General features: G+C 41.1%; 1 protein-coding gene across 11 annotated transcripts in view; it reads left to right on the top strand.

Moving 5' to 3' along the window:
• The window catches only part of nedd1 (NEDD1 gamma-tubulin ring complex targeting factor), a 52,939-nt gene that overhangs the window by 11,119 nt on the left and 28,611 nt on the right, over window positions 1-13,209 (top strand). For all 11 annotated transcript variants that reach the window (XM_072562417.1, XM_072562413.1, XM_072562411.1 and 8 more), the window contains 2 exons: window positions 2,595-2,824; window positions 8,042-8,243. In XM_072562417.1, the coding sequence (XP_072418518.1) occupies window positions 2,595-2,824; window positions 8,042-8,243 (432 nt within the window). The remainder of the gene's footprint in view (window positions 1-2,594; window positions 2,825-8,041; window positions 8,244-13,209) is intronic.

The following is a 13,209-nucleotide window of genomic DNA, read 5'->3' on the forward strand; positions in this document are numbered from 1 at the left end:
ACTATATCTTTGTGTCATTAACAAATTTAGCAACCAGACTTACCATCCCTTCATCCGTCATTTTATTTAAATTGTAAACCGTTGCGGTCCCACTACTGATCCATATGACATACCACTGTTTACACCTTGCTAATCAAAAAATAACCCATTTTTGTCCAATGTTAGCTAGTGAATCTTCTATCCGTGCCAATATCTTACTCCTATACCATGAGCTTTTATGTTCTGCAATAATCTTTGATATTGCACTTTCATGGATGTTTTCTAGAAATCCAATTGCAATAATTTATTGCTGAGTGCTTGGGACAGTATACAAATTATATGTAAAGGATGGGGTGGTGGGCTAAGAGGGAGAGAGGGGAAGTTCCTGATCACTATCCTGAATTGTGTTGTATTAATTTAGTGGATACTGCTACCCTGAGCACATATCATTGCTGTTTATCTGCTCTTCAAGCAACTGCTGAGCTTGGGCGATAGTTACCCTTGAGCTTAGTTCCAAAAATTAAACTTTTCTGAATTGAGCTCATTCAGCAATGTAGTCAACTAGTTCCTCATCCTCTCATCAGAATTGTGTGGAAAGCTGTACGCTAACCAAAGGTTCAAGTAATCAGTTCTTGTTTCATTATCATATTGCTCCCAACAAAATGTTCCTTTCCTGCAAATCTGCACATTGGTCTGTCAACAAATTGGAATTGTTGGATGTTCCTGTATACAATTCTAGAATATTCCTATGCAATGACTTCAAAAATGCATAGTCATAATTGACCTCACTTTTGTCTTAATTTCATGGTTAGGAACTGATTATGTGCTGTTTAATGTGTCATCTCAACTAAAACTTGAATTGGTATGCCAACATATTTATCATAAGATGCTTTCTTCACAAGTTGGATTTTCTTTAAGCAAAACATGCTGGAAATATTCAACAGATCAGGCAGTATAGAATGGCCAAGTATCTGAGGAGAAATTGAGCTAATGTCTTATATCAGTGACTTTTGCTCGTTGAAACCCTACAATATAGAAAGAGGCCACTTGGCACATGGAGTCTCCACCAACCCTCTGAAGACCATCTTGCCCTTTTCCCATAACCCCATGTTTACCATGGCTAACCCAAGTGGACTGCACGCCTCTGGACACTACAGGGCAATTTAGCATGGCCAATCCACCTAATTTGCACATCTTAGTGAAACAGGAGCACCCAAGCAGAATGTGTAAACTCGAGACAGACGTTCACCCATGGTTAGAGTCAAACCCAGATCCCTGGTACTGTGAGGCAGCAGTGCTAACCAGATCCACTGTGCCGACCTATCAGTTCTTTAGAAGTATTCTTTATCTGCAGGTTAGAGTACTGGAGTACTGTGTGCAGTCTTGATTAGATTAGATTCCTTCCAGTGTGGAAGCAGGCCGTTCGGCCCACCCAGTCCACACCGACCACCCAGACTCATTTCCCTCCCACTAATGGTGGGCAGCACGGTGGCACAGTGGTTAGCACTGCTGCCTCACAACGCCAGAGACCCGGGTTCAATTCCCGCCTCAGGCGACTCTCTGTGTGGAGTTTGCACATTCTCCCCGTGTCTGCGTGGGTTTCCTCTGGGTGCTCCGGTTTCCTCCCACACTCCAAAGATGTGCAGGTTAGGTGAATTGGCCATGCTAAATTGCCCGTAGTGTTAGGTAAGGGGTAGATGTAGGGGTATGGGTGGGTTGCGCTTCGGCGGGGCGGTGTGGACTTGTTGGGCCGAAGGGCCTGTTTCCACACTGTAAGTAATCTAATCTAATCTAATCTAAATGCACCTGACATTGTGTGCATCTTAGCACGGCCAATTCACCTGACTTGCACACTTTTGGACTATGGGATGAAAACGGAGCACCCAGAGGAAACCCACGCAGACACTGGGAGAATGTGCTAACTTCACACAAGGCTGGAATTGAACCTGGAACCCTGGCGCTGAGAGGTAGCAGTGCTAACCACTGAGCCACTGTACTGCCCCCAATCTTTATTTCAGGAAAAGTATTATTGCCATAGATGGAGTGCAGCAAAGATTCACCAGAAATATTGCCAGGAGGGTGGGATTGCACTATGAAGAGACATTGGGCAAACGGCCTATATTCTCTAGAGTATTGAAGAATATGGGATGATCTCATTGAACTCAGAAAAGACTTAGAGGTAGACAAGGTAAATGCAAGTAAGCTGTTATCCCTGGCTGATGAGTCCAAACCTGGGGAATACAATTTAAAGGTAAGGCAGATGCCATCTTTGTCCACAATGAGTAGAAATTAGTTTGCTCAGAAGGTTGTGAACTTTTGGAATTCTCAATCCCAGAAGACCGTCGAAGCTCAGTCTTTGAATATGTTAAAGGTAGAGATTGATACTGGGTTTTTCGAGTGCAGTGAGTAAAAGGCATTGAAGCTTTTGATCAGCCATGATCCTATTGAAAAGCTGGGTAGGCTTTACAGGCTGAATGACCTGTTCTTATTTTCCAGCTGAATTGACAAGTTAAATGTTAGAAAATAGTATTAGCTTTTTTTTTTCAAATTAGCTGGAGAAATGTTTGTTTCCATTTGCACATTTCAAACATTTCTGTTCGATCTTCCTTTTTCAGCCAGTGCAAAATCTGAAGTATTCCATCTTCAAGAAAGCTTTGTTGGGGAGTGTTCACGATAGTGGAGCTGTAACTCTTTGGGATGTTAATACACAGCAACCTTACCACGCCTTTGAAAATGCTCACAAGGCTCCAGCTTCTGGACTTTGCTTTTCACCAGTGAATGATTTGTTGTTTGCCACAGTTGGTTTGGATAAAAAAATCAACTGCTATGACACTTCAAGCAAGATGTGAGTATATTGTAGATGTTTGGCAATAGCTTTACATATCTTACTTATGTATTGTCAGTACTGAGACCACTGCTTTTCCTGGTAGGAAAGATAGCTTCTCCAGATGAGCGTGTCACTAATTCAAACTGCGTAGATGACTCAAACATTGTAGAGAAAACCTTGTTTTAAACTTTGACTGACAGGCTAGTGGAATGAGCAGCTGTGTGGCAGCTTGCATTTAGTACAGCTAAATGTCAAGTGTTGCATTTTGGTTAGCAGAATGAGTTTAGGCAATGTAACATAAAGGCACTGAAAGGACAGATCTGAGGGCATACATGTACAGATGATTGAAGGCAGCCTTTGACATGGGTGACCACGTAGTCTTTCTGAAACAAGTCTCCACAAGTGCTCTCACCTGATTTCACACTCAATTACCTAATCGTAACCATGGTGTCAGTTTGAACAACTGTTACCTCTCATGTCTCCCGTGGATTGGTTCTTGCCTTCTACTATTTCTCATCGACATCACAGTATTCCAGCTACATAACATGAATTTTCACATGTAATCTCGTTATACCCAGCTGTATATCATTATCAGCTTTCTTGATTCCTCTACTGTCACTTAATTTATCAGAATGCTTATCTGACATCTGGATTAACAGAATTTTGCCCTAATTAAATATTGAATATACAGACAATAGTTTTGGCGACTACTCCAAGCGTAATTTATCTAACTTATAGACTCTATCCTTCTTCCTGACAGCAGTCTGAGGTTATTGTCAGTGTTAATGGGGAGGTGTGTAATCTTCTGAAGAAAGGTTGCACAAGCTAGGCCTGTATTCATTGGAATTTAGAAGAAGGAAAAGTAATCTTGTTAAGTCGCAGAAGTTGCTGTGGAGTTTTAGAGCAGTTGTCTGTTCTGGTGGACAAGAGAGTCGCAGGTATACTGAGAGGTAAGTATAGAAGCAGACCTTTCAACCCATCGAGGCTACTGTGCCATTCAATTAAATTGTAACTAATCATCGACCTCAATGTCAGTTTCCCAAACTATCTTCGTAGATTTTGAAGAATCACATCAAAAGATATCAGTCTCTGTCTTGAGTGTGCTCAATGATTAATCTTCCACAGGCTGTGGGGAAGAAAATTGCAAATTTCATCGCCTGAGTAAAGAAATTCCTCCTCCATGGTCTGAAATGGCTTAACCCATTTCCTGAGATTATGATCCATATGAATTTTGAGTTTCCATGAGGTCCCCCTTCATTCTTCAAAACTCTACCAAATATAGATTAGCCTCCTCAGTCTCTCCTCAAAAACATGTTCAACCATTGCAGGGTTTAGTTTGGTGAACTTCTTACACTCCCTCCGTGTCAAGTGAATCTTTCCTTACCTAAGGAGACTAAAACTGCACACAGTATTCCAGCTATGGTCTTATGAAGGCTCTACACAACTATAGGAAGCTATCTTTACTACTGTACTCAAATCTCCTTAAGATAAAAGTCAATGTACCACTTTGTTCTCAAAGTGGAATTGATGCTACAGTTGATTTGCCATGATTTTACTGAATGGTGAAACAAAGTGGCCAAATGGCCTATTCCTCTTCAGTCTTATGTTTACAACCTTGGTATTACATTTGACCACAGGATATGCTTTCAGCCTCATTCACACCATCACTACTTATGACAGTGTATTTGACTCTAATTCTCTGTAACATTGCCCAGTATGTTTCACCCCCATCTTAACTCATCTGCTAAACCTACTTTCCTATCTTCATTATCTGTACACTCAACAACTCCAAGAGATCTTGTATTTCTGAACAGATCTTGTGCACAATGCAACTAATGAAACGAGCAAAATTCAGGGCTTTATAATAGAAGTGTGGAATTAAAAATCCAGACAATTCTGCAGGACCCACACAACACATTTTCTCAGCCCCAGCTGATGTCCAATCCTAGATCAAAAAGGAACTGGGAGCAGTTCAAAGACTTTGGTGAGATTTATTAGAATGGTTCCTACAGAACATGGAGACTAGAGAAGTTTTTCTTCAAGCAATAAAGGGTAGTAAGAGAGTGCATCGAGGTATTTAGAATGATTAAGAGTTTAGACAGAATTAATGTTTTCCAGTTGCGGAATTGCATTAACTTGAGTCACAATTAAAATGCAAGAAATATGATGTGGAAAATCTTTTATTCTCAATGTGTTGAGTATTTAAAATGCATGACTTGATAAAGTTGCAGATGTGCAAACATTGATAGTTTTTCAAAATGAATTGGATAAATAATTGGATTAAAAAGATGTAGGGGTGGCATGGTGGCTCAGTGGTCAGCACTGCGACCTCAGCACCAGGGACTGGGTCCAGTTCCACCCTTGGGCCACTGTCTGTGTGGAATTTGCATGTTCTTCCTGTGTCTGCGTGGGTTTCCTCCAGGTACTCCAGTTTCCTCCCAGAGTCCAAAGATGTGCAAGGTTAGGTGGGTTGGCCATGCTAAATTGCCCATATTGTTAGGTGCATTAGTTATGGGTAAATGTAGGGGAATGGGCCTGGGTGGGTTACTCTTCAGAGGGTAGGTGTGGACTTGTTGGGCACAATAGCCTGTTTGTACACTGTAGGGAATCTTCAAAAAAAAAAGCACCACTGGTTACTAAGCTCCAGGCCAAATACTTTTCATCTACTGCCACCCTCCGTCTTCTATGGGCTAGCCAATTCTGTATCCAGACAGTCAAATGTCCATGAATCCCATGCCTCTTTACTTTCTGGAATGAGTCTACCATGGGGAACCTTATCAAATGCCTTGCTGAAATCCGTATTTACCACATCCACTGCTCTAGTGTCTTGTCACATCCTCAAATAATTCAGTAAGGCTTGTGAGGCATGACCTGCCCTTCACAAAGCCATGCTGACTATCTCTAATCAAGCTATGATTTTCCAAATAATCATAAATCTTGTCTCTCAGAATCCTCTCCAATAAATTGCCCACCACCGATGTAAGACTGACTGGACTGTAATTCCTAGGGTTATCCCTATTCCTTTTCTTGAACAAGGGAATAATGTTTGCCACCCTCCAATCATCTGGCACTACTCCAGTGGACAGTGAGAATGCAAAGATCATCACCAAAGGCACCACAATCTCTTCCCGTAGTAACCTTGGGTATATCCCATTTGGCCCAGAGGACTTATCAATCCTCGTGTTATAAAATTTCCAGCACATCGTTCTCCTTAACATTAACCTGTTCGAGCACATCAGTCTGTTTCACGCTGTCCTTGCAAACAAGAAGATTACTCTCACTAGTGAATATTTACTAAGGACTTTCCCTACCACCTCCAACTCCAGGGACAAATTCCCTTCACTATCCCTTATCAGCCCTACCCTTACTCTGTTGATTTTCTTGCTCCTCATGTAAGTGTAGAACGCCTTGGGGTTTTCCTTAAACCTACCCACCAAGACTTTTTCATGCCCCCAAGTTCATTCTTCAGTTTCTTCCTGGCTACCTTGTAACACTATAGAGCCCAGTCTTGTCCTTCCTCAACCTTAAGTAAGGTTCCTTCTTCCTGTTGACTAGAAGTTCCACATCTCTTGTTTGTCATCCAAGATTCCTTCACCTTACCACCCCTTGCTTGCCTCAGTGGAACAAACCTATCCATACTTGCAGCAAGTGCTCCCTAAACAGCCTCCACATTTCTGTTGTACATTTCCCTGAGAATATCTGTTCTCAATTTATGCTTGACAGTTTCTACCTAATAGTATGGTAATTCCCCTCTCCCAATTAAATACTTTCCCTTACAATCTGCTCCTATCTCTCTATCACTAAATTGCTCTCCCACTTAGAGATCTGACAACTGACGTAATTCATTGCCAAGCAACAAATCCAATATGGCCTCCCCTCTCGTTGCTTTTCCACATATTAAGTCAGAAATCCTTCCTGGACACACCTGACAAAATCTGCTCCATCCAAACTATTTGCACTAAGGGAGTTAATACAGATGAGTGTGAGACCTTGTATTTTGGAAGGTGGAATCAAGGTGGGAGTTTCATGCTGAATGGTAGGGCCTTATGGAGTGCAGTGCAACAGAAGTTATGTTGCAGTTGTACAGGGCATTGGTGGGGCGCACTTGGAGTATTGTGTTCTGTTTTGGTCATCTTGCTATAGGAAGGATGTTCTTAAACTGAAGAAATTTACAAAGATGTTGCCTGGACTCAGCGGTCTGAGTTATAGGGAGAGATTGGACAAGCTGTAACATTTTTCTTCAGAGTGTAGGTGACTGGGGGAATCTTAAAGAAATGCATAAGATTATAAGAGGCATGAATAGTGTGAATGCACTCAGTCTTTTTCTTAGTGTTGGGGCAGTGAGGACGAGAGGGCATCAGTTTAAGATCAGAAGGCAAAGAATAAAAGGGAATCTGAGGGGCAAGTGGGGCGCATATGGAATGAGCTGCCAGCAGAAATGGTTGAGGTGGGTACGTTAACAATATTTAAAAGGCATTTGGACAAATTCATAGAAAGGAAAGGTTTAGAAGGGTATAGGACAAGTACAGGGAAATGGGGTTAACATTGATGGACATTTTGGTAAGCATGGACCAGTTTGAGCTGAAGGGTCTGTCTCAGTGCTGTACGATGCAAAAAAAAAGGAGTGCCCAACTTCTAGTCAATTGGCAAATAAACTTGGTCAGTTGTGTATGTATATCTCCCTATATGTTATGCAGCAATTAGTACTAATGTGTCCGAAAACTCCACATGCTCTTGAACCATATAGTGCAGTGAAAATATTATTCGGGGATTGTTCGAACAGAGCAATGCCGCTGTTTTATTTAACAATTTTTTGAAAAATGATTTTGTAATAGAAATCATGGTCTCAATAATCAGCACTCCGCTTTGTGATAAGTGAGGTGACAACTGAAATGCTTTCAGAGAATATATTTTGAACAGTTTTTTTTCACTACCTGTATTTATGCTTTTCATTTGAAATGGTTTTATTTCTGCTCATAACTTGTCACATGATCCTTGTTTGTTGAATTACATGTCACAATTTAAATTGCATTTCATATTTCTGAACCAAATGCAACTGCATGTCACATCTAAAATGTGATGACAACATTTTTGTGTCAGTAAGTAATTGAACATTCTGTGGAAAAATTATTAAATAGCATACAATTGCATTAATCTTTTATTATCTAGAAAACTAGAACTATTGAATTTAAGTTAAAACCTTATGGCCATCTTGTTTAAATTAATTTTATGCAGGCTGTTGAGAACTATTTCTGTTGAAGCCCCACTGACTGCAATAGACTTTATGACAGATGGAGCAACTTTGGCTGTAGGATCCATCAGGGGCAAAATTTATGTGTATGATTTACGTGTGACAACTTCACCACTCAAAATTGTTAGTGCCCACAAGAAATCCATACGGTGCTTGAAGTTTCAGAATGGTTCTGCACATCTTAAGGTAGGTAGACCGTGACTCTTATTAATTTACTTTGAACCAATCCTAAGTTTGGTGATATCTTTTTAGTTTTAAACCCAAGCACCATGAAGTGAAGTAGTACAGAATTGTCACTATGTCATGAGAGCTCCAAAGCACTTAATTGCTTCTATACAGTGCATGTTTGTATTAGTCATCAATACTATATATACCTGAGTAATAGTCGATCTCATTTAAATGTGCAAGAATACACACATTATGCCCTCTTTTTTTTTGCCAAATAACCTGTGATTTTTCATATATCTCATGTAAAAGTCGACCGTAGTGCTTCACAGTTAATAGGTCAACATTTATGAGTCAGTATACCAGCCGTCATGTCCCGCTCCAGCTTTCCAGTCTGCTGGTTGTTCCGCTCCGCTCCCAGTCTTCTAGTCCACTGGTTGTTGTGTTCTGCTCCACGGTTGGTCTAGAGATCAGTTGGACTTTTGCTTAAGGTAGAGTATGAATTTTGATGGGCATGAGTTTCAGCCCCTCAAAAGTAGTATTCATGTAACAGCTGACCCGATAAATTTAACCTGAACAAGTAGTTTTAAAAATTTGGCTGTTACTCGAGTATTTATGGTAACTGACTGTTTGCCCTCTTTAACATCACATTTGACACTGAGCTTCCATCTTTCCTAATCTGGCAAATAGTGAAATTTGAATTTTAAAAAATTCTTGAATTAAAGCTGTCTTAAAATTGACCATGTGACCACTGTTGATTGTTGTAAAGCATCCATCTGGTTCATTTATGTCTTTTAGGGAAGGAAATCTGCTAACCTTTATCTTTACCTGCTTGTCTTTGCCGATCCACTGCAACGTGGTTGATTCTTTATTGCCCACTGGACAGTTAAAGATGGCAAGCAGTGCTGGTCTAGCAGCATTCCATGAATGAATTAAAAAAAAAACTTTGTGCCATCGATAAGACTGCCTGTCGGCACCTCCATGAGGAGAAAGTGACGACTCCAGATGCTGGAGATCAGATCGAGAGTGTGGTGCTGGAAAAGTACAGCAGGTCAGGCAGCATCCGAGGAACAGGAGAATCGACGTTTCGGCCATTCCTGATGAAGGGCTTATGCCCGAAACGTCGATTCTCCTGCTTCTCGGATGCTGCTTGACCTGCGCTTTTCTGTCACCTCCATGGCATTGCTTGATGTATTCTTGCACCTTAGGTCATCTGTTGAAACTCTTAACTTCTACCTTTGTCACCTTTAGACTTAACTGCAGTAGTCCTCTTGAATCCACATGGGAACGTTCCAAGACCTACTGCAGATACTAGCTAACCTATTCATTTAAATGGGAAACTTACCTACCCAGCAGTCTCCTGTTTCTGGAATGTTCCATATCATATTTTCGGGCTGTGGCAAACTGTGGATAACTGAAACCGCAGAAGCAGATTCCGCAGATACGGCAGTCACCTTGTATTCTGGCTGGTTTCCAAATGTTGCTCATGTCTTATCTCAATCCAAATACCATTCATCTGTCACCCTTCTCGCTGGTCTACACAGGATCCCGGTCAAGCAATGTTTTGATTTTAAAAATTCTCACCCTTGTTTGAAATTCGTCTATGCTTTGGCCCTAACTATTTCTGTAGTCTTCCCCAGTCCCTTGGAAATGCTTGTGTTTCTCTTATATAGGTTTCATTTACATTCCATATTATAGTAGCAATGCCTTCAGTAGAGCCGAAGCTTGAGATTTCCCTTCCTAAACTTCACTTCTCTTTCTTTCTTCCATTGTGGAGACTGTGATGTGATAAGATACTGAGCCAAAACACTGTCTACAGTGTCTGGGTATTTTAAAAAAAATCTGTGGCTCTTACTGGAAGAGGAGAAGAACTCTGTTTAATATTATTCCTTAGTCAGTATCTCTGCAACAGATTATCTGGTCATTATCACGTTACTGTTTGTGACAACTTGCACTGTGTAGTTTGGTAAAGTTTCCAAATGTCCAGTTTATCCACTGACAATGGTCTGGGAATGGAATGGATTGGAATCAGTGGTTATGGCATGGAGCTTGTAACAGGAGTTTTCTTTTTGAGCAGTACAAATGTTGTTCCTCCCAGTATCTCCTGCCACTGCACTAGAACAGAAATTTGCTGCTGCTAACATCATTATGCACCTATTTCCTTTTGTTATTACTCATCCTGCATCATTCAGAGCACATCAGCAAAGACTCAAGTGTATGGATCGGGGAGGGGCAGAAAGTGGCAGATGAGCAGAGTGGTAAGCCAGGCAGCGAGGAATGGGGGGAATTAACAGACATCGAAAACATTGTTTCTTGATGCAAGCAGCTACTGGTATTGTCAATGTTAGTGATATTGCAGGCACTAAAACTGCATGGGGTGATGAATGTATCCTGCAATCGTGGGTGGCAGCAAATGCGGCTATGGAGGAATAAGATTCCCTGTTGAAAGGGCTGATTTGCCAGGTTAAGAAATATTAACTGAAATGTAGGACTAAATTGAAGAACTCTGAAAGAAGTACAGTGGGACATATGGGCACTTTCTGTCCTAGAAGGTTCAGATTTTCTATTGCTTAATATGTTTTGTTATGTCTCACGAGGGTAGCATGCTGGAAATCAAGCCCTGCTATTTCTGGAGTTATCCCAAGATTTTTTTAAAAGTACATACAATTCTCCAGTTTACTTGTCTTTTAGACCCAGTTGACAGAAGCACAGGCCAGATTTCTGAACTTAACGAGTTTTTATTTTTTGTAAGTAATTAGACTGTAGCTACAGTGAAAATTAATGAATCATCTGCATATAACTTCTGCGTACAATTCAACTAGTTAGACTACTAATAAAATTCAAACTTGTTATCAATTCCCCTTTTACATTCACTAAACGCACAGTGGGAAAATATCTTGGGTTATAAATGAAGAGAAAAACTGGGAAAGCAGTTCATTGGTTTCTATACACGCTGGTCATACAAGGGCGCTGATCGGAACTCTGCTTGTCAGTTGTTCTTGTCCTTATGTTTCCACTCATTTGTAAGAGAAACAGGGTGGATGGTTCACACTTACAAAAGAACTCTGACTTATGAATCAAAAGTCACACCACAGGTGTTAGCTCAGTTCTTCTGTTGTGTGTGCAGTGTTCACAATGAGTATCATGCCACTTGCTTCCAAACCATTCAGCAATCCTTGGTTTTAAAACCGTTCTTTTCTCATTTCAGCTCAATGTAAAAAAAAGACAAGCACAAGAAGATATAGTCTTTATAACTTCAGTAAATGTCGTTCCCTTGACAGATTTCATCCAAAATGTCTTTTTGATTCAAATGCTAACTGACTTGCTGTTTCCTATAATCTGTTTTTGATTTCCTATTGCTGGCTTACATTGTTTTTCTTTTGCACTTGGCTTTGGTTGTTCTTCATTGGAAGGACATAACAACATAGAAAGTTACAGCTCCTGCAGCTTCTGCCACTACTCAAACTGATGGGGACTTGATTGTCCACACCTTGCGCAACCCGATCAGTTTAAGTCAGTTTCTATAAAGAAGGCTTGTGTTGCTTTAATCACTGGGCACCAGGTTCCCACTTAAAGTTCTCTAGAATTTTTAGTATCATTTGCTTCCAGATGAGAATTGAATGAAGCACAAAAATATATTCTTGTTTGTACAGCGTTTTGGGTTGTAGTTCTGATGAAGGGACAAGTTAGTGTTTAGACTGAAACAGATTTGCTGAGGTGAAGTGGTACCCCATTGCTCCTTTGTCCAAGGCTCAACCATAAGACAACAACGGGACACAAACATTTGCATACTGGAGAGGACAGCTGTGATATTACGATGAACGTCTGCAGCTACCTGGGCTTGGATAGATCAACATTTGTAAAGCTGAGCACAGTCTTTTCAAGGATTGAACAGTCCTTAGGAGATAACTGGCTCCCAGTCATGGAACCACTCCAGCTCAAGTAATCATTGATCCATTCTGGCATTGGTTATCTTACTCTGTGAAGTGTTAGAGCCTGAAAGGGTTACAACTAGCTTGAGCCATTCAAGGCCAAAAACGTAGAACACCCTATGACTTATGGTGCGGTGATGAACATAGAACATAGAAGAACATAGAAAAATACAGCGCAGTACAGGCCCTTTGGCCCTTGATGTTGCGCCGATCCAAGCCCACTATCCTCAATATGCCTATCCAATGCCGGTTTAAATGCCCGTAAAGAGGGAGAGTCCACCACTGCTACTGGCAGGGCATTCCATGAACTCACGACTCGCTGAGTAAAGAATCTATCCCTAACATCTGTCCTATACCTACCACCCCTTAATTTAAAGCTATCCCCCCTCGTAATAGCTGACTCCATACGTGGAAAAAGGTTTTCATGGTCAACCCTATCTAAACCCCTAATCATCTTGTACACCTCTACCAAGTCACCCCTAAACCTTCTTTTCTCCAATGAAAACAGCCCCAAGTGCCTCAGCCTTTCCTCATGCGATCTTCCTACCATACCAGGCAACATCCTGGTAAACCTCCTCTGCACCCGTTCCAGTGCCTCCACATCCTTCCTATAGTATGGTGACCAAAACTGCACACAATACTCCAGATGCGGCTGCACCAGAGTCTTATACAACTGCAACATGACTTCAGGACTCCGGAACTCAATTCCTCTACCAATAAAAGCCAGTACGCCATATGCCTTCTTCACAGCACTATTTACCTGGGTGACAACTTTCAGAGATCTGTGTACATGGACACCAAGATGAATTGATGAAGGCAGAGCAGTGGATGTTATCTACATGGATATTGAACAAAGTTTCTCATGGTAGACTGGTTAGCAAGGTTAGATCACATGGAATACAGGAAGAAATAGTCATCTGGACACAGAACTGACTTGAAGGTAGAGAGTTGATGGTGGAGAGTTGCTTTTTAAGACTGGAAGCCTGCGATCAGTGTTATTCCACAAGGATCGGTTCTGGGTCCACTGCTTTTCGTCATTTATATAAATGATTTGC

Source organism: Chiloscyllium punctatum, chromosome 44 (genome assembly GCF_047496795.1).
Source record: "Chiloscyllium punctatum isolate Juve2018m chromosome 44, sChiPun1.3, whole genome shotgun sequence".
Lineage (NCBI taxonomy): Eukaryota > Metazoa > Chordata > Chondrichthyes > Orectolobiformes > Hemiscylliidae > Chiloscyllium > Chiloscyllium punctatum.